This window comes from Mesoplodon mirus (genome assembly GCF_964341445.2).
Source record: "Mesoplodon mirus genome assembly, chromosome: 4".
In the NCBI taxonomy this organism is placed as follows: domain Eukaryota; kingdom Metazoa; phylum Chordata; class Mammalia; order Artiodactyla; family Ziphiidae; genus Mesoplodon; species Mesoplodon mirus.
In genome coordinates this window covers 45,533,737-45,561,109 of record NC_138979.1, presented here as the reverse complement: position 1 = coordinate 45,561,109, position 27,373 = coordinate 45,533,737, and the positions used below count along the sequence as shown (strand labels likewise).

Genomic DNA, 27,373 nt, shown 5'->3' with positions numbered 1-27,373 from the left:
TACCAAAGAACTATCAAAAACAATAAATGCTACTTTGGGAGACAGCATGAACAGCTCAAAGGGAGCTCAGTGAAGCTGGTGGCTACCTTGAGGGATATTAAAAATGTAAAAAAAAAAAAACAAAACCCAAACACACAACAGCACAATAGAGTATAACGTGGGCTGAGACAATGCCTGTAGAAGTGGAGCTCTGAGCACAGGGACAGGGTAGCCTGCCACGTGTGAGAGGCTAGATGCATGTATCTGGATACAGACCGATGTGCAAGTATGCCCCCTTCCTCTTTTTTATCTTTTTAAAAACAGGATGAAAGGGCTCCTGCCTATGTAGCAGCCAAGCTTAGTGCTCTTTCCTTTCCTGCTGAAGTTTATAGCTTTTCTGTTATATTTCCAAGCCTCTCACCTAGAAAAATTTACTTATAAAGCAACCCAGCTTGCAGATTGCACTGACATCATTCCTCTATTGGCAAATTAAGTGAGAGGTAACTGGTGTTACAGAAATGCATTACGTGTTATAGCAGAATAAGGAGTGTGTGAGAATGTGGGGTGTGTGTGTGTGTTTCTGTATGTGATTTGGCCACCCACATGTGTAGGCTATAATGATTATACCATACACTCGTGGCATGAAGCAAAACTCAAAGTGATGTATATTTAACACTCACTGGCCATAAATCAACACAAACATGTGAATCTTTGCACCTTTGAACACTTTACAAGAAAACATTTTCTATATAATCTCACTGGATAATTATGGACTGATTGTGCATGATTAATGGTGTCAATATATATTTTAGTTTAGTTTATAATTACTCATTATTTGCATCAACTTATCATCCTCAGTCACAGACAAAAAAATTATTCCATAGCAGGTGCTTGTTAGGGTTATTTCTTGCCTCGCGTGGCTCAGGATATGCTGAGTTAGCTGGACGGGGTATCCACTTGACCACTGTCTGACTTTTGCTGCCAACTGATCTTTCTGGTTCTTTTTGATTTCACTGTGTATGATACCATCACATTCTTCAAATGCACTAAAAGATGTCTCCTGTATTAACCACCAAGTGCGAAGGTGATAGATAAAAGCAAAAGGGAAAAGTAAAAATAATTCCAGATAGCAGTGTTGGCTTTATCTTCTTCAACTGTAAAATTGCAGAAGGAAACACAGCAGGCATATTCTATCAAAAATCTATTTCCCTGGGGTGAGGGGGTCATAATAAAATTAAATAAAAATTACATGTATAGACCAGATAACCCTACAAGTTGAGCTTTGATACATTTGTTTTTCAAGAGATAAATTTGAAATGTCAAGCCAGTGTGAAGTATGACTGCTATTGCCACTATTTAAAATTGATTTGTGATGGGGGTGCAGGAGGATTGCATTGGGAGTTTGGGACTGGCAGATGCAATCTATTATATATAGAATGGATAAACAACAAGATCCTGTTGTTTAACACTGGGAACTATATTCAATATCTTGTAATAAACCATAATGGAAAAGAAAAAAATTGATTTGTATAAGGTGATGTCATTGGAATGATCATTGCTAAGACACTGTATACCACACCCTTTTCCCCAAAATGAATTTAATTACTATTTTGTCTGGATCAAAACCATTCATTGAAACAAAAAAACAATTAGATGGGCTATTGAAAATATAATAAAATGTTAGTTTGAATACTTACTGTTTGATCTGTCAGAGGAGGGAGGACAATTTGTTTTTCTATTTTGTTGAGAACTAGCTTCCATAGTTCTTTCAATATTCGCTTCAGGACTGTTTTCTCACAGATTTTTGCTGAGAGACTTAATCTGAAATGAAATAAAACACACAATCACTTATAAGTCTCTTATGGAGATATCATTTTATTGATCAGAAATTCACATTTTCAGCACTGACATTCAAATACCTGAATAGGTCTTTATAATTTTCAGATGCTAAATTTCATTTCATTTACTGAAAAAAATACATAATATCAAAAATCTGTTTCATCATATTATACGTTAGGTAATTCATTGTTTGGTAGAAAATGAATTCAGAGTATTTCCTTTCTTAAACTGCATCCTAAACTGACATCAAGTCTCCCAGAGTATACAATTTTTACCTGCATTCCAGACTTGTATTTACTACATGCTCCATGTTCATGGTACAGGCCAAACACCAAAGCAGCACATTTTCGTCACTATCTGGCACTGGACCAACATAACAACATGGCAAACATGCATATGATTTCACTCAAGAACAAAACTTTACCAACTTTATTTATTTTCCAGATTTATTGAGATACGATTGATATATAACATTGTGCATGTTTAGGGCGCACAAGATAATGATTTGATATATGTACATACTGTGAAACAATCACCACCATAAATTTAGTTAACATTCATCACCTCACATAGTTATTTTGTTTTGGCTTGTGATAAAAACTTTTAAGATTTACTCTTAGCAATTTTCAAATATATAATTTAGTATAGTTTCCTATATTTACCATACTATATATATGCTGTGCATTACATCCTCAGGACTTATTTATCTTATAACTGGAAGTTTGTACCCTTTGACTCCCTTTACCTATTTCCAGCCAGCACAAATTTGTTCTCTGAGTTCAGATTTTCTAGATTCCCAATTTACCAACTTTAATAGGTTTAAGGGATTTCTTACAAATTCTTCTCATGGTGAGATAATGATGGTAACATCATCTAGCATTTATATAACACTTTAGTTTAGAAATCTCTTCTGCAGATTTCTCACTTATTATATGAGTATCTAGTATATCCATTTTAGAGATCAAAACCCAGCTCAGAGACTTTGGGGAACTTGTCTAAGGAAGTGAGGCTAGTAAGTGAGGGCTGAGAGCCAGTACATTGTCCAATGCCCCATGCTACCCTTGGTAAATGTACTTGTGTGTGAAGGCCCAGCAATACATGAAGGCACAGTGCTGCATAAAGATTTATGGAATGTACCATAATATGATACTGAACTCTTTGAGACTCCTTTAATAAGAGTTCATCAAACCTGTTGCACAGAGGGCCAAAGGGGGGGTCATATATTTCAAGGTAGCCTCATGGACTTTCTATAGTGCTACTAAGTACTCTGTACTTTTGGACTCAGAAATTATAAACGGGGTTCTGATAGAGACAGAATTGACTTTTAAATATATAATTAACATTTAAGGAATTAATATTTAAAGGCATCTGATGTGTGAGAGGCAAAGGGAAAGATTTCCCAAACACATTTTCATGTAGAAGTATTTCTCCTAACACTGCTGTGTATAGATACCTAATATATAAAAATACATGAAAGTGATCTCCTCTGGTTTAAGAGGAGAGTTGGGGGGTCCCTGAGCCATAGCTATGGAACTCTGTAGCCCCACTGGTTTGGAAACCATTGTTCAAAGGTGGTAGTTCTAGCTTCCTGGTAGATAGGTATTCTCTATATGGACATAGGGTGGAAACCAGATGATGTGTCATGGAAGAACAGCAGAACCTACCCTCAGAGAAATTCCTAGGATGATTTGAGATGCAACAAACCTGCCCATTTTACAGCAGATGTGTCATTTCCATTTCCTAAAGGTCTGAGTTTAAAAATTGATCTTGTTTTTATGGTCAGCTGATGTACTTGGCATGCTAACTAACCCTGTTTAAACTGCAACTGAACCAATAGGAATAAAATTGTTGACATGTTTGCAGCTCTGCATGGGATTTCTGTTAGCTGGAAATGGCCCTTATAGTTTGTTTTATAGAGTGGTGAGGTCTTGATGGAGAAAATAGAGCATAAAGAAATATGATGTTTTATTTAAGGAGGCTGCACAAAGAGTCTATACATTTATAATTTAACAATTTTTAAGGGGATTGTCTCAAAACCACCTTGAAGACTTACTTTGGCCCTTAATCATTCATTTTAAATAACAAAAAATAGAGGGGAAATCTAGCAACTGCTTCCTTAATTTAGTCAGAGTTAACCAACTTGGTAATGCAAGCTGAACACATATATTTTGGAACCTGAGCTATCTATTTTGGCTGACCACAGAACCAATTAACCAGACAATTTTCAAATGCCATGTAGACTAGCTGCTAATATGATTTCCTGTCACACAGTTGATCATATTCTCATGAAAATATATCCAGCTGCTTTTCCTACCCCCTGGAACGCCCATCCCCTAATTCCATACCTCTAAAGCCTAACTGCCTTTAAAGAAGACCCAACCCAAGTGGAATGTCTACGGACCATCTGAACAGGAGATTTACTTTACACCTTATTGCATTTATTCTACTTTTCTTATTTTTTCTTTCCAAACTCTTAGCTCCTTGAGAACAGAATTAATATCTAACTTTTAAAAAAGTCCTCTAACAAGTGGATTTACGGCTGTACATTCTGTATTAGCCCAGAAAATTTCCACAACTGTCCATGCCTCATATAATATCTCCTTCCAAAATTTTAAAATCTTTTACAATATTTTAAAGCTCATTGATGTTTTTCTATTTTTATATATGGTTTCTTTCTACTGAGAATTAGAGGAAATTACATACATGATGATATAATAAAGTATAATTAGAAAGAGAAAATAAGACTGAGGAAAATAAGAATCTAAATATCCTGAAAAGAAGAGCCAACCCACTTTATGTATTAGCTCTGTTTTGTAGATGATGAAATGGATTCAAGCTCCCTCAACTAGTAGATAACAGTATTAGGATAACTTCAAACTTTTTGTATGTTCCACAACTTTGCTTATAGCATATGCAAAAATAAATAGTTTTGTCAATGCTCAATGATGTATCTCCAAACTGCTGCCTGGAATTCCAAAAACAGAAGGCATTCCAGTAGGAGTTTTAAGAAGATCAGGATTGCTTTGTCCTGCCCTCCACTCACCATCACATTCACAACTAAATGGTAGTTTCTGTGATTCAATTAAGTCTTGTCCATAGAAAAGAGCCATATAAGATGACACAAATTTCAAGGGGTTATATAGGAGATGAGGTGATAAAAGTGTCTATTAGGAAACTAAAGATATGAAAATGCCTTTCTCTCTTTCTTCCTCTTCTCTCTCTTTTCTTCCTCCCTTTCTTCTACTTTTTTCTTCTATACCACTTGCCTACCTACTTCCTGCTAAGCTACCTAATTACCTATTCACCTATCTTCTAGATATTTCCCCCAGCAGACAGAAAATAAGACTGAATTTTTCTACCAAATACTAAAATTAAAGTGATAAGAACATTAGTCTTACTTATGCAGTAAGGTTATAAGCAAAGGAAAATGGAATTAATGTAGAAGTCATAAATATATAGAAGAGGTTCTCCTTACTGATTCCTTCTTTGTTATCCTTATCTTTAAGGAAAGGTACTGTATCCCTCTTATTTATCTTGGTCTCTTTGGCATTAATTAATTTTCCACAACAATATTAAATGAGGTGATCTATGTAAACTAGTAGATATAATACTGGTCCCATGGTAGGCATTCAAAATTATTTTTTGCTTTTCTACCTTTAGTTCTGGTTTTAAGTATCACCATTTAAGAAATCATACCTCTTGCTGCTTTAGATCAATGGTTCCCAATTGTGAACACATTTTAAAATGTAGGTGCCTGGACCCTACTCCAAACTTACAAAATTAGAACTTCGAAGAGGAGGGATGGAACAGAAGCAAAATAAACCAACCTTTTTGGTTCAGAACACTGTCTTAGTTGGTCATAAAGACCTTCATTCCCACCCACTCCCACCACTACTGGACTGGAATCTCCATGGAATCAAGGACCTTGACTCTCCATCATCACTGTCCAGTGCCTAGATTAGAGTTTGAAACAGGTGGGCACTCAGTAAATAGTTATTGAAGGTGGGATGAGGCAGCAATCTACTTGCCTCAGAGCTGAAATAACTGTAGTCACATTTGTGCTATTCTCTTCTTCAGCAGGTTTCTGACATGAAATCAGATATTCTGGAGTCAACTCAGTCTTTCTCCATGTCCAAGAAGTTGCAGAACAATATGTTATCTGAGAAGCATGAAATCCTAAATCTCTCTATGCCTCAGAGCAGCAACCTCCTTAGTTATCCATACTTATTTCCTCTCCCTTTTTCCTTTTCTGTACATAGTCATTCCCATCTAGTAATGAATTAAGAGTTTTTCTTTTTTAATGAATTGATCTATTTCTGTAGAAGCCCTTTTAAAGCTGTCCTACATAGAGGAAAATATGTTTTTTTCTCTCTCAAATCCATATCAACCAAATTGAGGGCATAGAATAAAGAGAAAACTGGGTAGAACACTTACATTTTGTCCAAGAAGTCCATGAGAGGTCTTAATACAACCTCTGCATCCATGGCTGTACTGTTCTTATTAGATGTGGTATTTCCATTTGCTCTCATTTGATTTAGTTCAAAACTCATCTGTTTTACGCACTCTTCAATGATAAGCTGGAAACTGAAAATAAAGAATATAAATTCTGGAATAAGAGCAAACATTTATGCCTTCCTTTGCCAGTGTCTGTTAAATTCACCCCAAGGAGTTTGATCTATTTGCAATGGTGTGATAGCCCTTGCTCATTAGTTTTCAAACTTATTGTTTAGCTGCAAAAAATTTTGTTGCAGTGAAAACTTACTTAGAACGCTTATATGTAAAGTAGGTAAGACTGATGCTTTTCAGGTCGAATTAACTTGAGTGGGAGATCATCTGGCCCCCATCACTAACAGTAATAGCTGAGATGTCCCTCTGAGCATTTTTTTGGAAAAATGACTGTGAGGGACTCTTGGCATCTGGGTACACCTTCTTCACTTAGCCTCTGGGACTCCACACCCTCTTAGCTTTCCTCCAACCTCACTAGCTGCTCCTTCTCCATTGTCTGACCTCTAACTATCGTAATAAGGTTGCCAGACTTAGCATATTAAAACACAGAATGCCTAGGTAATTTTAATTTCAGATAGTGAATAATTTTAGTGTAAGTATGCCCCATGTGATACTTGGGACATATTTATACTAAAGATTGTCCATTTTTATATAAAGTTCAAATTTAATTTGGCATATGCTGTAGTTTATCTGGCAACCCTACATTGGCAATCCCACCTCTAGGCTCAATCCTTGGACCACACCATTTCTCCATCAAAAATCACTTCTGTGTCGGGCCTCCCTGGTGGCGCAGTGGTTGAGAGTCCGCCTGCCGATGCAGGGGATACGGGTTCGTGCCCCGGTCTGGGAGGATCCCATATGCCGCGGAGCAGCTGGGCCCGTGAGCCATGGCCGCTGGGCCTGCGCATCCGGAGCCTGTGCTCCGCAACGGGGGAGGCCACAACAGTGAGAGGCCCGCATACCGCAAAAAAAAAAAAAAAAAAAAAAAAAAAAATCACTTCTGTGGGGCTCACCTGGTGGCACAGTGGTTAAGAATCCGCCTACCAATGCAGGGGACACAGATTCGAGCCCTGGTCCAGGAAGATCCCATATGCTGTGGAGCAACTAAGCCCGTGTGCCACAACTACTGAGCCTACGCTCTAGAGCCTGCAAGCCACAACTACTGAGCCTGTGTGCCACACCTACAGAAGCCCACACACCTAGAGCCTGTGCTCCGCAACATGAGAAGCCACCACAATGAGAAGCCTGTGCACCGCGATAAAGAGTAGCCCCCGTTCGCTGCAACTAGAGAAAGCCCGTGTGCAGGAATGAAGACCCAAAGCAGCCAAACATACATAAATAATAAAATGAAATAAATTTATTAAAAAAATCACTTCGTTGGCAATCATATCTAGTCTCATGATTTTCTTACCATCTGTATACTGGTGATTGCCAAATATACATCTATAGATATGACTTCTACTCTAAAATACAAACCATTATTAAACTGCCTATGTAGCCTTTTTACTTAGATAGAAGTCTAATGAATTCTTCTCATCCAATCTAATGAAATTTTCAACATCCAATCCGTCAGCAGATCTTTATAAAGTATATTAAATCTGAGGATCTATTATTACTTCCACAAAGCTACTGCACACCAAGCCACCATTATCTTTCACCTGAACTTGTGTAATAATTTCCTACATTATCTCTCTGTTCAACCCTCTACAGGTATCTTTTAAAATAGAAACCAGATCATGTTCCTTTCTTGCTAAAAACCTTCAATGGCTTCCAGATCCACTGGGAAAAAAAAGCTTAGAATGTATTTCATGGAGTTAATTAAATCCCAACATATTCTGGCCCTGAAAACTTCCCTGATGTCATTTCTTGCCACTATTCCCTCTGCTTCATTGCAGTCCCACCACAGTAATCTCCCTGGTGTCCTTAGAATTCTCTGAGGACACTCTTATCTCATGGCCACTGTTATGTTCCCTCCACCATGCAATTTCTCATGGGTCTGTTAGTCCCTCACTTATTACAGGCATAAGCCAAATGTCACCTCCTCGGAAAAGTCTTTCATAAATACTCCACCTGAAATGAAATTCCTATCATTCTCCATTTCCTTACAGTTCTTTATTGCATTCTCCATTATTTGACACATTACATAGTTTTTATCTATTTGTTTGTTGTCTATTGCTCCAAATAGAATATAAGCTCCATGAGGGCAGGACCGTTTTTTTCAGTGTTATATACCCACACCATGAGTTCCTCAAGAAATATTGGCTGAATGTATCAATGGACCATCCTCCTTCCACCCACCCTTATTAAATGTGTTGAACAGATAAATGGCCTGTTTAACAACACCCCATGACCTCCCCCACTTAAACCCTGTGCTCTACATGCCTATACTGCCCCACTAACCCCCCGAAACAAGATAGAAATATATAAATACATAGAATTTAATTAATCTATCAAACAGTGTGAACATTTCAGTGCTCAAAGTAAGATAGACCTAGAAAATAAACCCTAATCATACCAATGAATCACTTAGATATATACCACTTATATAGACAGACATCTCCCTAGATCTATCAGCCATTTTCATTAAAATTTTAATACTAAATCTAACATAAATTATACAGGATAACTACATACATGTTATGTCATTATATAAACACAACTTGTTAATGTAGCTTAAATTCTAAAGCAAGGCACTGAAAATGCCTAGATGAGTTTACTAACTCCATACTAACTCCCAGCCTTTCTATTAATTTTTAATAAAATTACACATGCAAGCATCTGCACCCCAGTGAGAATGCTCTCTAAATCATTACTATTAAATGGAGCAGGTATCAATCACACTAATAGTAGTAGCTCATAACACCTTGCTTAACCACACCCCTATGGGAAACAGCAGTGATAAAAATTAAGCCTTAAATGAAAGTTCGACTAAGTTACATTATCTAGGGTTGGTAAACTTCGTGCCAGCCATCTTGGTCATAAGATTAATCCAAATGAATAGAAAACTGGGGTAAAGCCTGTTAAAGAGTAATAAAAAATAAAGTTAAATTCTAACTAAACCCTAAAAAGCCATAGCTAAAATAAACTATGAAAGTGACCTTAATGTCTCCTGATTACACAACAGCTAAGACCCAAACTGGGATTAGATACCCCACTATACTTAGCCCTAAACCCTAATTATAATAACAAAATTATTCACCAGAGTATAACTGGCAGCAGCTTAAAACTCAAAGGACTTGGCAATGCTTCCCACCCCTCTAGAGGAGCCTGTTCTATAATCAATAAACCCCAATAAACCTCACCAAGCTTTTCTAATTCAGTCTATATACTGCCATCTTCAGCAAACCCTAAAAAGGAATAAAAGTAAGCATAAATATTATACATAAAAAGTTAGGTCAAGGTGTAACCTATGGGATAGGAAGAAATGGGCTACATTTTCTGTTTCGAGAATGTACTTCTCACACACGGAAGTTTTTATGAAAACTAAAAACCAAAGGAGGATTTAGTAGTAAATTAAGAATACAGTGCTTAGTTGAACAAGGCCATGAAGCACGCACACACTGCCCATCACCATCCTCAAGTATTATAACAACTTCCTATAACCTATTAACAAACACCAAATATATGAGAGGAGACAAGTTGTAACAGGGTAAGCATACTGGAAAGTGTGCTTGGATCAATCAAAGCATAGCTTAAATAAAAGCACCTCGTTTATACCTAGGGGATTTCATAATCTATGAATACTTTGAACAACTCTAGCCGAAACCTCCACAAATTTTACTAACACAAGCAAATTAAATAAATCGTTCACTCAGCATTTAAAGTACAGGAGTTAGAAATTTAAAACAACCTTTGGCGCTATAGAGAAAGCACCATAAGGGAATGATGAAAGAAGCATTACAAGTAATAAAAAGCAAAGTTTACCCCTTTTACATTTTGCATAATGATTTAACTAGTAAACATTTAACAAAGAGAACTTAGCTAAATACCCCGAAACCAGATGAGCTACTTATGAACAGTTTGTAGAACAAACTCATCTATGTAGCAAAATAGTGAGAATGTTTATAAGCAGGGGTGACGAGCCTAATGAGCCTGGTGACAGCTGGTTGTCCAAGAAAAAAATATTAGTTTAACTTTAAAAATTACCAAAAAATTAGAAATTTTAATGTATTTTTAAATGTTAATCTAAAAAGGTATAGCCTTTTAGAAATGGATACAACCTTATCTAGAGAGTAAATAAACAACACCATAGTTGGCTTAAAAGCTCTTTCAATTAGGAAAGCTTTCAAGCTCAACAATAACTTTATCTTAATATCAACAATAAGCAAATCAACCCCTAGTTTTACACTGGACTAATCTATTAACCAATAGAAGCAATAATGTTAATATGAGTAATAAATATTTCTCCTTGCATAAGCTTACATCAGTAACTGATATTAATAGTTAACAGCAAATAAACACAATCCAACATTAACTTATTTATTAAGTACACTGTTAACCCAACACAGGCAAGCACTCAAGGAAAGATTAGAAAAAAGATTAAGTCTGTGAAGAGTAAGCCTTAGAATTACTGTTTTCATTCTTTACATCCTCTACACCAATTTGGGTGGTTCTTACCTAAGCAGCAGAAAATAGTAAGAGATTTAAATAGTGGAGACCTTCAGCGAATACACCCTTCCTCTATGTTGTCTGTTACTTTCATACCTCCAACAATTGGAGTAATTATAGTACACATTCAGGCAGGCAAGAAAAAAGCCAGTTAGGATAATGAGGGTAAATAAAAGTTTGGGAAATGATCACATCACGGGAATGGTGAGAAGGAGGGAGTTGATTTTAGTATTGAAATCAAGTCAGTCCCATTCCCCTTTCTCCACACACAATGATTACACAGTTCATGTTATTTAAGAAGGATCCAAATGCATCAATTCCTCACATTTTATATAGAAGTTGAGGAAATTTCACTATATAATGGTGTTATTATTCATTAAATAGAAATTATATAAATATTTATTAATGTATGTATGCATTCTACAAATGTTTAATTAATACTTACTGTGTGCCCGTCTCAGTTACTAGGATACATCAATGAACAAAACAGATAAAATTCCTTACTCTTATGGCACATATTTGACCCTTTATTTTTGAATTTACTTTATAAAAATATTATAGTTAGTTTGTTGTTAAATATTTCATTTTTCTAGTTTTTGGTTTTGCTACCTAATATGGGAAATCTTTGATGTATTTTATTTTATTTATTTATTTTTTAACATCTTTATTGGAGTATAATTGCTTTACAATGGTGTGTTAGTTTCTGCTTTATAACAAAGTGAATCAGTTATACATATACATATGTTCCCATATCTCTTCCCTCTTGCATCTCCCTCCTTCCCACACTCCCTATCTCACCCCTCTAGGTGGTCACAAACCACCGAGCTGATCTCCCTGTGCTATGCGGCTACTTCCCACTAGCTATCTATTTTACGTTTGGTAGTGTATATATGTCCATGCCACTCTCTCACTTTGTCACAGCTTACCCTTCCCCCTCCCTATATCCTCAAGTCTGATGTATTTTAAATTATCACAACTTGGGTGTTTTTCTTGCTCCTGATATAGCAGGTTTAAAAATATTGGTCCGTATTTTTGAGCATGTAATCAAGGTCTGATTCTAATTCTACCATTGTGTTTTGGCTGTTTCCATCTTTGGCTCCTGACTTCTCTGTGACTTTCTTTACTAGTGATACCACCATTTTTGTCCCTCTGCATTTGGTTCTTTGATCCTTGGATCTCAGTATGCCTCTGTGGATGTGGCTCATTTCTTGGCTCTCTGTGTATTTATCTCATTCAATGGAATATGTTGTTTCAGGTTTAGGTTCAAAGGAAGCTGAATGCCTAACCATTTGGCGTTTTTCTGGCTGGACCTGCCTTTGGACTTTTGTCAGGTAGTGGTTGGGGGGAAGGGTGGCATTGGGGGTAGTGAAGAACAGCCGGGCTTCAGATGTGAGAAGGGGATGATGGTGGTGGGTGTATTTAGTGAAGGGTAGTGGTGGTAGATACTTGGGGCAAGAGGAAGGAAAGGTAAATAATGTTGGAAAAGTTGACCTAGTTGATTTACTACTGGGCATCAGTGATCCTGCTGACTATAGTAATAATCATCTTTGAAATAGCTACTTTCTTTTGAACTTATTCTCAAATCAGTGTACTGGGGTGGAGGGTAGACTGAGCAGAAGGTATGATACTCATGATCCAAAAATGTACAAACAGGTTCCTACAACAGACCCATATGGTAAACACCCACCAGAAGCCAGCTCTATGTGGGGGGGATGAGGCATATGGAGGAAGGATTACCAGAGAATAAAAGAGAATGATATTCTACCTTAGCATGAATCCAGGGTGAATCAACACCTGCATTTGACCCGAAAATCTTTTGTCTCTATCAATTTTTGGTAAATTCACCTAAAGAGTCTTCTTTTTTTCTATCCATTTTATAGTTGAAAAGTTTTTATTAATCAGCAGTACCAGGTAATAATGACAGACTCTGTGAGCACTCAAGATGCCAAACACACAGAAGAAATCCTATGAAATATTCCTAAATTTTTAATCTACTTAATCCAGCCGGTCACTGGCATTAAAGATATCATTAAAAGAAATGTAATAAATCAAAAAACCAAGCTGCAAAATGTGTGTAAGCAGAAACCTAAGTGGCACAGGTTTTGAAAACGTTAAGAACATCCTTAAGATATCATTGAAATCCTATTGCTTAGTCTCAGTTCCCAGGTGGGTGTCCTGTGCATGTTATCAGGAACCTGGGGACCCGGGCTTCAGATGTTTGCTTTGGCTCTGTCCTGGCTTTCTTGAAAAATCACCCTACCAGCTACATAGGGTAGAATAATTTGATTGTGGGTTTTAATAACAGTAGATGAAATGGATTTGGGGCAATTACTTATGCACTTAACTTTAAAACCCTAGACCACTAATTTAGACTGTAAGAAGGGTGGATTCAGTTTGACTTCACAGCATAAAGTCCAGCATGAAATTCTCCAGTTTGACTTCACAGCATGATCACACTGATCATTATGGACTTCCCACCTACCCTGAGTGTGTGAGGCAGACCTGGTTGGCAGTATGGGAAATAAATCTATGGCAACAAAGATATAATAATTATTATTTTTATAAGGAAAGCATGACATGTGGGCTGTTTATTTCAATAATCCTAGCTCTCTTAGAGCTATATTTAAAAATAATGAAGAAATATAAACAGGGTAGCAAGGAGTTTCAATATCTAGGTTAAAATAGCTGACTTCATATGACTAAAGTACTTCAAGTGCCCTCCTAAAGGCATCTCTCCTTATTTCATAACTGAAGTTTGCTAAGTTTTTCCAATCATAATATGTATTTCAGCCTTTGTAACCTTAATATTCCCCAATCTTAAACAAAACAGAATAAAAAGTACTTGTTCAGAGGATGATTTGGATACATTACAGAAAATAATTTGAATACCTTTTAAAATTTAATTATAGTTTCTATTCTGTTTAGTCATCTTATTTCCCGTAAGGTTCTTAACACCTCTAGCTATTCCTGACCCCTTTTTTCTCCCCTTAGCTTTGCTAAATAATCTCTATTTTTGCGTTTGTAGCTGAAGGCAACAGTCCTTCTCCTAATCACATATCAACTTACAACTAGAATAAAGAGAGGTAAGCCTCTAAGTGTCATCCCAAGTCAGAGCCAACGAGCCCCCAAATCTCTGGGACAATGTCTGCCTCTCCAACTCCTTGTAAGCAGAAACTTCAAATTGCTTACTAACATTTAGGCCAAGTATGCAGGATCATCCAGGTCAGCTAACAACACAAAGCAGAAGGCAGAGCTAAGACCCTAAAAGCTCAAAACATCAAGACTGCATCTGGCCCAGCACTTAAACTATGAGAGGGGATTCCATGAAAATAATGAACACACCTCTGATACAGAAGAGAAGTCCAAGCATAGGATTTTTCTTTACTTTGTCTCATTTCTGCATTTGAGAAAAAATGATACTTTCAGTGTCTTTTTTGTTTTAGTCTTTTGGATTTAAGAGTGGCAAAACTAATCAATGAATGTGTGTTAAGCATGTATCTTTCCAAAACACACTAATAAGTGATGACTGGGATTCAAAGAGATAACTAGCCCTCTCCATAAGAGTAAATTTCAGTCTTATTTGAGAACCGAAGACATAGCTTCAAATAATAAGTCAACATTTATTGAACTAATATTTAAAGCAAATTCTGTATGAAATTAATGAACCTCATCAAAAATGTGTTTGAGTTCCCATTGCATTAAAAACAAAAACAAAACAAAACAAAAAACACATAGGAATAAACCTACCTAAGGAGGCAAAAGACCTGTACTACAAAAACTATAAGATGCTGAAAGAAATCAAAGACCACACAAACAGGTGGAAAGATACTGTGTTCTTGGATTGGAAGAATCAATATTGTTAAAATGACCATACTACCCAAGGCAATTTTCAGATTCAATGCAAACCCTATCAAATTACCAATGGCATTTTTCAAACAACTGAAACAAAAAAATTTTTAATTTTTATGGAAACACAAAAGACCCTGAATAGCCAAAGCAATCTTGAGAAAGAGCAGAGCTGGAGGAATCATGCTCCCTGACTTCATACTATGCTACAGACTATACTACAAAGCTACAGTAATCAATACAGTATGGTACTGGCATGAAAACAGACACATAAATCAATGGAAAAGGACAGAAAGCCCAGAAATAAACCCATGCACTTATGGTCAATTATTCTATGACAAAGGAGGCAAGAATACACAATGGAGAAAAGAGAGTCTCTTCAATAAGTGGTGCTGGGAAAACTAGACAGCTACATGTAAAAGAATGAAATTAGAACATTCTCTAACACCATATACAAAAATAAACTCCAGGTGGATTAAAGACCTAAATATAAGACTGGATACTATAAAACTCTTAGAGGAAAACATAGGCAGAACACTCTTTGACATAAATCACAGCAATATTTTTTGGATCTGTCTCCTGAAGTAAAGGAAATAAAAGCAAAAATAAACAAATGGGACCTCATTAAACTTAACAAGTTTTGCACAGCAGAGGAAACCATCAACAAAATGAAAAGACAACCTACTGAATGGGAGAAAATATTTGCAAATGATATGACCAATAAAGGACTAATTCTAATCTATTTTAAGATTTGCTGATGAGATGATGGCTTTTTCCTATAGATCCAAAATGAAGTTTATCTAGGATGAACTTGTCATTCTTTAGAAACACACCATAGGCAAGCAAAGTTAATTAAAAAAAAAAAAGACAAAACATAGATATGTCAGTAGTTTCCCATGAGCTAATTGCATTAACATTTCTAAAGCCTAAAATAAATCATCCTGACTTAATTCAGTTATGGGGTTAAGAGTTCAGTTCTTTGGAAGTGAAACCACACTGATATGTATGGCATGAACACAACTCATACTTGTTATATATGTGAGGATTTTCTCCCTGCCTCCCTTCCTCCCTCTATTCTTTCAACAGCCAATTGCTAAGCTCTAAATACTAGAATTGCAAATAAGAATGAGATGTTAAGAAACATACAATAAAGAGAGGGAAAGAAGAAAGTTAACCAGAACTTAGAGCATACAGTTCTAAGTGCTACTCAACTGCAGGATACTGGGGAGCAGGAGTTCTGGGGAGCAAGCAGCAAGACATCACTATAAGATCGCAGGGTCATGGAAGATTTTCCAGAGGAGGTGATGCTTAGATTGAGTCTTGAAGTTAAATGGATTTAGACAGTCAGAGGAGAGAGACAGTGTTGAAGGCATGATTATCATTAAATGAAACATAATACATTTGGATAGTAATTACTTAGGCTACTTACCTTTCACCATAAGTGACACTGAGCTCATCCAGAACCCCATTGAGTTTAACCTGAAGTTCTTTTAGAATAGTACTAGCTTCAGGATCTAGCTGCAAAGAGACCATAAACAATATTACTTTGGAGTTCTGAGAGAGCATGCCTTTTATCTCTTAGAAGATTTTGCTTATTACAAGGTAAACATCAAACAATATAGCATACATATACTGTATTCTTTCCTTTCCTTTTTTTAACGTTTGAAATCAAATGCAAAATTTAGATAATTCTAATGAAACCAGAAGAGTTCTTACATTTGAAAAAATTGATTGAAATGCATAGCATGCATACAAAAAAGAGCAAGAGAGCAAAGTCTTTGTTGGTTACAGCAGTGGGATGCAAGGTATGACAAAATATCCTACAGAACTTGATAACTTCATAACTTAGAAAACTGGTTATACATTAGTTGAACATATGTGTTGCTTGAAAATACATTTTCATATTTAATATCCCTGTAAATAAATAGGCCCATTGAAAACTTTAAAAAATGGCTAAAAATTAATTTTTGCATGTTGTGTTGTGCCTTATTTCTCCAAGTATGGAATTAAAAGTAATAAACAATTATCCTATTGCTCCAGTGTGTTTCTCTGGAGGTGACAGGGCTAACTTTTCTTCCTGGATGCCAATTGGTAACTCAGAGTTCAAGATTCAAAGTTTCCCATTTTATTTATTTATTTTTTAATTTTTCTTTTTGTGGGAGGGGGCAAAAGAAAAATAATTAAATCAAGAGGACATTTTATGCTTACTCTTACAATGTAAAAGCCAATTATTCTTTTTAACTGATTTCAGTGTTAAAATAATATGAATCAATATTAGAAAATAACATACTACAAATGAACACAAACAAATAAAACATCAAACTATTAACGTGGCAGTATTTTTTTATAATTAAATGATGAATACAAACTTTACCAGCATTTAGAAAATTTTATCCTGTTTGTTAATTTAATTTTTGCAAACTAGATGTCAAAATAGAATAACTTATAATAGATGTACTGTATCTAGCTGATAGAAATTCATGTAAAGGGAAACCTAGAATATTCTCTGAAATTTAAGCCAATCTTCCTTTGAGTCTTCAGAAATTCAATTTCCTACCATTAGTACCTATAGTTCTTGCCCAAGCTGAACTATTGTTGAAGAGAGGGGCATAGGATGAAGACAACTTTGGGGAGTAGAGAGAGTTAAAGGAGGACTTGGTATAAACAAGAGAACCTAAGAACACCAAATACATATATGACCCAAATCAGTTTAAACTGGGAGGCAACCCAGGACCAAAAAGTGTCCCTAATAGAATACACTGGTCATAAATCTTATAATCCTCTAGGAACATTTTCTAATACTAAGAAACTATTAGGAAGAAGTATTATTTACACACCTCAGCATCTGGGTAGCTCTATGTTATGCTAACTTGATTAAAAACATTGGAGTAGAAACCAAAGATTGCATTTGACATCTGATACTTTACTGGTTATGTCAAACCAATCCTTAATGTAAATTTTCACTCAAATCTAGGTGATTTCAGGATTGGTTAATTTCTGCCCCTTTATCAGAGCCAATGTGATTCTTCTGGACTAATTTTTTTCTGTCTCTGTCATAAGAGATTACCCATACATGCACAGGCCACCTTAACAGATGCAGACTTCTCTAGCAGTTGGAAACTTACAATATCCCTAAGTCTCATACTTTGAGAGTTCCATACAGCTATAACCAGTTGCAAGGCAGTGATTCAGAAAAACAATTAGTTATTACCTGTTTTTAAATAGCCCTGACACTGATGTGCATTTAAACATAATTAGCCTAATAAAACATATCTCCCCAACTCTTAACCAAGAAAACATGTGAACTGCCCGCTCCAATCCTAGGGAACCTTGTAAGCTAAATGTTTTTTATCACATGTTCTTGCTATTATCCTAATACCAATTTTAGACCAACTTCACTTGGATAAAAATGTTTGGGAACAGAAAATGAGAGAAGACCTCCCACAGAATTTTCTTCATGCCCCACTCCATGCTAAACTGTGATAGGTGGTTGTTCCCCACCCACATATCTGCCACCTCCAAGGAATGGCTCTGACAGTAGGGTTTCCTTCAGGAAATTGGGTTGCTTCTTATTTAAAGTATGTATTTTGTTTCCATATTAGTTTGATACGCAGATTGAGTTAGTTTGTTCACCTGTTAAGACAATGACTTTAAAGTCATACAAAAATGGTTAGGTAGGTCAGTTGGATGAAATTATGCTCTTTTCTTATGAATAATTTTAGTCTACCTTAGGTATTTTGTGAACGGAAATTTTCTATCAAATAATTGGTTATTACTTGAAAATCTGAAACTGTCAAAATACAGCAATTTAAATATTGGATGACAGTTTTCATTTCCTGAGAGAAGCAGGTACAGACAGAATGCCTCTGTCATATAAACAGGAAAAAAAAACCCCACAAAAGCTTTAGTTTCAGTTAGGTATTTGACATTTATCTGATCCAAATCATAGGATTAAACCATTAAAATAGGAACAGTAATTTTGAGGCCAATATGCAAATTGCAGGTCTTTTGTAATAATGGGCATAAATAGCATACCCATCTAACTATAAAACAGTCTCTTTGGCCAGCAAATTCATCAGTTCTTGAGTTCTTCTGCATTTCTTTATGTGTCCAAATTGAGAAAAATTTCCTTACTCCCACAAACTCCCTAAAGTTTGTAAGAAATAATAATTTACCATTGAGAATTTATTGCCTAAATTACCAATAGCATATTTTACAAATTATTGGCTACCTTTGAAAGAGGAAAAGCTACCTAATTTTTTTCACAAATGTTTAAAACTTAGCTTAGTTCTGTAAGGAATTTGACATCAAACATCAAAAGTAACTTGCACCTTTTTTTTATATTTTAGTTATTAAAAGCAAAAAGAGAAAGAGAAAAAAGAAAAAAGATAATATTTCAAGCATTCAAAAGTCGAGGTTAATAAATATATTTTAAATTAGAAACTGTATTAGCAAGTGTACCTGAACAACTTGGCTGGCAAAGTTATTTACACCACTGAGATACTTTACACTATTGAGCTGTGGTAATATGAATGACTTCTGGAAGAGATAGCTAGAAGGCAAAATATCTTTGCAGTTTTTTGTCCTCAAGGCTCACTTCTACTTTTCCTTTAAAAGACAATTTACTTATCACCTCCTTTTACAAATCTGACCCCAGATGTCACTCACCCCAGGCAATCAGTGGCTCAAGTTTCTGTACTAATTTTGCTGTGCACTCTTACTGTCTATACAGTCCCCTCTTTTAACTGTTCTCTTATGAATCTATCTCTCCCACTAAACTCTATCTTACTTAACTTTCTCTTCTGAGTGTCTGTCCCTGCAAGCCTAGGTGTTTAGCAAATATTTGAGGAAGGAGGTAAGGGCAGCAAGAAGCATGAAATGATTCCTTCAAAGGGAATCTTGATATCCAGAGTGCCCCTTCTCCTTAGACTGATACTTTGCGTTGACTATTAATAGAATACTTTTGCATTTGAAATCTTCCATTCCTTAGCAACCACATATTCTGGAACTACCAAGTTAGTCCTAATTTCAAGTTTTTGTGTCATTGCCAGACCATGTCAGATTATGTCCTGATATTTGTTTGGTTCTAAAAATATGGTTACCATATCCCCACTGTATTTTTTTTTCCTAGCATAAATTCTTTCCCTAATGGACCTATAGAGAGTATATGTTATTTCAACCTCTTATAACAGTCATTGTTAAACCAACTGTCAAGCTCTTGACAAAGATATAGCTATTGAGTTGGAAAGTGAAACTTAAACACTTTAGATAGCACAATACAAAGTACTGAAACATAAAGACTTCCTATGGAAGAAGTTCAGGGCCTTTTGTGTGCATTTTATTCCTTTTCCACAGTCTTCATTACTATCTCATTTCCTTTCTCTTTTCTACAGGCTACTAGGCTGCCTTTCCTCATGTTCACCTCATCAGCCTTAGGGTTCTATTATTTGCTCATCTAAAGAAGTGTAGATTAGGAAGGTCTATCACTCCCCTGGCCCTTATCTTTATAGCATCCAAAATTTGGTCATTAGTCTGGTGGGTTTCACATCCTCTTCAAGATTTTTCCAGAAAATGCAAACTTCACCACTATTTCTATTAAAAAAAAAAAAAAAGAAAGCCTCATTTCCAAGTAAAATGTTCAACTTGAGCTCTTAGTTTCTTCTTTTGGATTTTGTTCCATCAAATATCCCTATCTTCGGGCTTCCCTGGTGGCACAGTTGTTGAGAGTCCGCCTGCTGATGCAGGGGACACGGGTTCGTGCCCTGGTCGGGAAGATCCCACATGCTGTGGAGCGGCTGGGCCCGTGAGCCATGGCCGCTGAGCCTGCGCGTCCGGAGCCTGTGCTCCACAATGGGAGAGGCCACAACAGTGAGAGGCCCGCATACAAAAAAAAAAAAAAAAAAAAAAAAAAATCCCTATCTTCATTCTTCCATTGTTATTTCTATTACCCATCCTATAAATCAGAGTCAAATAGCATTTATATTAACATAAAAAGTAAGCAAATAATAAAAGAAAAAGCCAACTTATTTGTAACTACCTTCTTATTGACATCTAGCTAATATTTTTTCTTCTCTTGACCTTTAATCTGCTCACAACATAAGTGTAAAATTTGTTGCCTTCTTATCTCTTACATATTCACTAATCCTTTGTCATGTGGTTTCTTCTCTGACTGCTCCACTTAAATGTTCACATATATGTCACCAATGATCTCTTAATTGCTAAGTCCAATGACTTTATCCTACTCAGACTGCTTTCATACTGTTGTTTACTCTCTTTCTCAAGCTCTTTATTTCCTTGCTTCTCTAGAGACTATCTTCTCTACGTCTCCTAATTTTTCTGCCTATGATTTGTCTATCTCTTTGGTTGACTTCTCTTCCTCTGTATACTCCTTAGACATTAATGCCCTGCAATTTTCCCTTTCTAGTCCTCTTTCTCTTCCACTCTATATTCCGTTCTTGAGCAATCACATTTATGTCTATGACTTCAGCTCCCACCTCTATGCTAATGACCTCCAAATCATCATCAACAGCTTTAACAGGATGCCTGAGCATCAGGTCTATAGTCCCATTTGCCTATTAGCCTTTTCCACTTTGACGACCTCAAGCTCAACCTATCAAAAAGTGAGCTTGTTACCTGTCCATCCTTAGTTTATTTCTATTTGTATTGTCTCTGATTTGATTGATAGCATGAAGTTGTTTAAGGCAGAACTATGAAAGTCATCTTTGACTCCTCTCTGCCTTCTTCCTTCCATATTCACTTGGATACCAAATATGATTGATAATATTTATGAAATATTTTCTCCATCTCTGCTATCCTCTTCATTTTCTGATGTGGAATTTTTCTCATCCACATCAGAAATATTGCAATCTCCTGGTTGTGTTCTTCTTTGCTATTTTCCCACTTCTATTCCATCCTCCTAACTCTTCCTAGAGTTGTTTTAATTAAGCCCAAATCTGATCATGGCACCTGCTGACCCCTCTAGCTGACTTTCAACCAGGAAAGTGCTTCAAGCACTTTCTTACGGTCTCATCTGGGCTCTTGCTATTTCTTTTATTTTGAAAAGATCACTTCTCTCCAACCCTTCTATTTGACCAGAATTTATCCATCCTAAAGAAGCTAGCTCAACTTAAAATAGATGACAGAGAAATCAGTGAAAATTCCCTAGTGAATCCAGCAGGAAGTTACTCTCCTTGAAATGCCCTAAATAACTTTGTAGAGCTACAGCATTCAGCATGAATACTATGGTATGTTGTCAGAAATAAAAGAACACATGGTCCTCTCTACTGCAAACAATATGCCCCAGATCTACCAATGCAACTCTGTCTTTAGTTTCTTTATTTTTTATTCATCTTATGAGAGAACCTCCCCAAGAACTTATAAGATCATTTTTGGAGATAGACTATGACATTTTTGTGCCATTCAGATGTGAATGAATTGTTATGCTATAAGTAACAGTTATATAAATTCATGCTTCTAACTTCTTGGTTTCAAAAAGTGGAAGAACATCAGTAGCTGTCTCTCATCCTAATTAAAGAGTGTATGCAGTAAATCCAGCTGTCATTGTACTTCAAATCAACTAAATGTCTTTGAGATATGTTAAGTTAGATTCTTCAGACTAGACAACTGAAGGGAAAAAAATGCCTCATCTTTTATAATTCACTCAATGTAGTTTTGAGTTAGTGAATATATGGCAAATTATGAATTTTTCTATTTCTATTTCTCTGAACTTTTGTAAAAAAAACCCTTTAAGCCTTATATGAGTGACACATTCTTTTCTCTCAAACATTTTTTTTCCTTTTCACCTACAATACATGCATTAATCTTATACCCTATGGATTGATAACAAGGTTCTTGTCCTTATAACCACAGATTTTTAGACTAGACTGAACTTCAGAAATGCTATAGTTCATTTCTTTCTTATAGGTGGGGAAAATCAAGGCCTAAATGATGTGTCATGTCACATGACACATTGGGGAGGCCACATGAGAATTGAAAGGCAATGATCTAAGAAACTATATTCTTTTGAGAAATTCTCTTCTGAAAATGGTCACAAAAAATCAAGTTCAATAACTCGATTGCGAAGGAATTTTGGGCTTATAGTCGGCTGAACAACTAAGAAACTGGACAGAGTAGGGATAACTCAGGAATAGAAGAAATGAGACACAAAGTTTATGTTCAGAATTTATTCTGTAAAAACTGCCTTTTTGTCCTGTCTCATTCTGTCTTTTCCTTTCAGCTGTTCACATTACTGAATCTCGCCACTGCTCAGTACTGTGAATATACTCTGCTCAATCAACTGAATTGAGGACCTGTTAATCATCAAGTGATGGGCACAGAATGCCCTCAGTGAGCCATCTGCATGAGGTGCCTGAAGGCCAGTATGCCAAATTGGAGAAAAGGGAGGCTTGGTTGGACTAAAGGAGTAAGTTTTACTACTTTCTGCATTGATCTATGGTTTGTTAAGGCAGGCATAAACAATTGTAGGGGGTTCACAACAAGACAATAAAATAGGTCTATTCTAGAAAATGTTTCTCTGCCCTCTGGCTGTAGCTCACACCCTTTCTCCTGAAGTTTTCTTAAGGTTCAGAGGAAGGTTAGTTTAAAAAGATGCTTGGGGAGACTTTCAAGATGGCGGAGCAGTAAGATGTGGAGATCACCTTCCTCCCCACAAAGACATCAGAAGTACATCTACATGTGGAACAACTCCTACAGAACACCTACTGAACGCTGGCAGAAGACCTCAGACCTCCCAAAAAGCAAGAAACTCCCCACATACATGGGTAGGGCAAAAGAAAAAAGAAAAAGCAGAGACAAAAGAATAGGGATGGGACCTGCCTCTCTGGGAGGGAGCTGTGAAGGAGGAAAGGTTTCCCCTTCACTGGTGGAGACGGGGGTGGGGGGGAGGGGGGAAGCTTCGGAGCCATGGAGGAGAGCACAGCAACAGGGGTGCGGAGGGTAAAGTGGAGAGATTCCCGCACTGAGGATCAGTGCTGACCAGCACTCAGCAGCCCCAGAGGCTTGTCTGCTCACCCGCCGGGGCGGGTGGGGGCTGGGAGCTGACACTCGGGCTTCAGAGGTCAGATCCCAGGGCTAGTGTGCCACAGCTAGCCAGGAGAGAGTCCGGGGAAAAGTGTGGACCTCCTTAAGTGGCAAGAGACCATTGTTTCAGGGTGTGCGAGGAGAGCAGATTAAGAGCGCTGCTTAAAGGAGCTCCAGAGACGGGCGCGAGCCGCGGCTATCAGTGCGGACCCCAGAGATGGGCATGGGACGCTAAGGCTGCTGCTGCCGCCACCAAGAAGCCTGTGTGCAAGCACAGGTCACTCTCCACACCTGCCCTCCTGGGAGCCTGTGCAGCCCGCCACTGCCAGGGTCCCGTGATCCAGGGACAACTTCCCCGGGAGAACGCACGGTGCGCCTCAGGCTGGTGCAAAGTCATGTCGGCCTCTGCCGCCGCAGGCTCACCCCGCATCCGTATCCCTCCCTCCCCCCGGCCTGAGTGAGCAAGAGCCCCCGATTCAGTGGATCCTTTAACCCTGTCCTGTCTGAGCGAAGAACAGACGTCCTCAGGTGACCTACACGCAGAGCTGGGTCCAAATCTAAAGCTGAACTCCGGGAGCTGTGCGAACAAAGAAGAGAAAGGGAAATCTCTCCTAGCAGCCTCAGGAGCAGCGGATTAAAGCTCCACAATCAACTTGATGTACCCTGCATCTGTGGAATACCTGAATAGACAACGAATCATCCCAAATTGAGGTGGTGTATATTGGGGCAACTGTATACTTGCGGTTTGCTGTATGCAACTGACTAGTTTTTGGTTTTATGTTTATCTTAGTTTAGTATTTAGAGTGGAATATCATTGGTAGATTTGTTTATTGATTTGGTTGCTCTCTTCCTTTTTTAAATATATATATATATATATATATATATATATATATATATATATATATATTCCTTTTTCTCTTTTTGTGAGTGTGTATGTTTATGCTTCCTTGTGTGATTTTGTCTGTATAGCTTTGCTTCTACCATTTGTCCTAGGGTTCTAACTGTGCGTTTTTTTGTTTGTTTGTTTGTTTTTTTAGTATAGTTTTTAGCGCTTGTTATCATTGGTAGATTTGATTCATGGTTTGGCTGCTCTCTTCTTTCTTTCTTCTTTTTTTAAAATTACATTTTAATTTTTACAAATATTTTTATTTTAATAACTTTATTTATTTTTACTTTCTTCCTTCCTTCCTTCCTCCCTTCCTCCTCCCTCTCTTGCCTTCTTTCTCTCTTTCTTTCTCCCTTTTCTTCTGAGCTGTGTGGCTGACAGGGTATTGGTTCTCCAGCTGGGTGTCAGGTCTGTGCCTCTGAGGTGGGACAGCCAAGTTCAAGACATTGGTCCAGCAGAGACCTCCCAGCTCCACATAATATCAAGTGGTGAAAGTTCTCCCAGAGACCTCCAACTCAATGCTAAGACACAGGTCCATTCAAAAACCAGCAAGCTACAGTGCTAGATACCCTATGCCAAACAATTAGCAAGACAGGAACACAACCCAACCCATTAGAAGAGAGGCGGTCTAAAATCATAATAAGGTCACAGACATCCCAAAACACACCACCGGATGCGGTCCTGCCCCCCAGAAAGACAAGATCCAGCCTCATCCACCAGGACACAGGCACTAGTCGCCTCCACCAGGAAGCCTACACAACCCACAAAACCAAACTTAGCCACTGGGGGCACAAACCAAAAACAACAGGAACTATGAACCTGTAGCCTGCGAAAAAGAGACCCCAAACACAGTAAGTTAAGCAAAATGAGAAGACAGAGAAACACACAGCAGATAAAGGAGCAAGGTAAAAACCCACCAGATCAAACAAATGAAGAGGAAATAGGCAGTCTACCTGAAAAAGAATTCACAGTAATGATAGTAAAGATGTTCCAAAATCTTGGAAATAGAATGGAGAAAATACAAGAAACGTCTAACAAGGAGCTAGAAGAACTAAAGAGCAAACAAACAATGATGAACTCAAAAAATGAAATTAAAAATTCTCTAGAAGGAATCAATAGCAGAATAACTGAGGCAGAAGAATGGATGAGTGACCTGGAAGATAAAATAGTGGAAATAACTATTGCAGAGTAGAATAAAGAAAAAAGAATGAAAAGAATTGAGGACAGCCTCAGAGACTTCTGGGAAAACATTAAATGCACCAACATTCGAATTATTGGGGTCCCAAAAGAAGAGATAAAGAAAGGGACTCAGAAAATATTTGAAGAGATAATAGTTGAAAACTTCCCTTATATGGGAAAGGAAGTAGTCAATCAAGTCCAGGAAGTGCAGAGAGCCCCTTACAGGATAAAACCAAGGAAAAACACACCAAGACACATATTAATCAAACTATCAAAAATTAAATACAAACAAAAAATATTAAAAACAGCAAGGGAAAAACAACAAATAACATACAAGGGAATCCCCATAAGGTTATCAGCTGATCTTTCAGCAGAAACTCTGCAAGCCAGAAGGGAGTGGCAGGACATATTTAAAGTGATGAAAGGGAAAAACCTACAACCAAGATTATTCTACCCAGCAAGGATCTCATTAAGATTTGATGGAGAAAGTAAAACCTTTACAGATAGGCAAAAGCTAAGACAATTCAGCACCATCAAACGAGCTTTACAACAAATGCTAAAGGAACTTCTCTAGGCATGAAATACAAGAGTAGGAAGAGACATACAATAACAAACCCCAAACAATTAAGAAAATGGTAATAGGAACATACATATCGATAATTACCTTAAATGTAAATGGATTAAATGCTTCCACCAAAGACATAGACTGGTGGAATGGATACAAAAACAAGACCTGTATATATGCTGTCTAAAAAAGACCCACTTCAGAACTAGGGACACATACGGACTGAAAGTGAGGGGATGGAAAAAGGTATTCCATGCAAATGGAAATCAAAAGAAAGCTGGAGTAGCAATTCTCATATCAGCCAAAATAGATTTTAAAATAAAGACTATTACAAGAGACAAAGAAGGATACTGCATAATGATCAAGGGATCAATCCAAGAAGAAGATATAATAATTGTAAATATTTATGCACTCAACATAGGAGCACCTTAGTACATAAGGCAAATGCTAACAGCCATAAAAGGGGAAATCAACAGTAACACAATCATAGCAGGGGACTTTAACACCCCACTTTCACCAACGGACAGATCATGCAAAATGAAAATAAATAAGGAAACAAAAGCTTTAAATGATACATAAAACAAGACAGATTTAATTGATATTGATGGGACATTCCATCCAAAAACAAAAGAATACACTTTCTTCTCAAGTTCTCATGGAACAGTCTCCAGGATAGATCATATCCTGGGTGACAAATGAAGCCTTGGTAAATTTAAGAAAATTGAAATCATATCAAGTATCTTTTCTGACCACAATGTTATGAGACTAGATATCAATTACAGGGAAAAATCTGTAAGAAATACAAACACATGGAGGCTAAATATTACACTACTTAATAACCAAGAGATCATTGAAGAAATCAAGGAGGAAATCAAAAAATACCTAGAAACAAATGACAATGAAAACACGATGACCCACAACCTATG

General features: G+C 37.0%; 1 protein-coding gene across 1 annotated transcript in view; it reads right to left on the bottom strand.

Annotated features, from left to right (window-relative positions):
- The window catches only part of UNC13C (unc-13 homolog C), a gene marked incomplete at its 3' end in the record, with an annotated part of 622,886 nt that overhangs the window by 64,124 nt on the left and 531,389 nt on the right, over window positions 1–27,373 (bottom strand). Inside the window, exons 25-27 of the mRNA XM_082618350.1 lie at window positions 16,208–16,296; window positions 6,253–6,402; window positions 1,677–1,800 (exon numbers count right to left, since the gene is read on the bottom strand). Of these exons, the coding sequence (XP_082474476.1) occupies window positions 1,677–1,800; window positions 6,253–6,402; window positions 16,208–16,296 (363 nt within the window). The remainder of the gene's footprint in view (window positions 1–1,676; window positions 1,801–6,252; window positions 6,403–16,207; window positions 16,297–27,373) is intronic.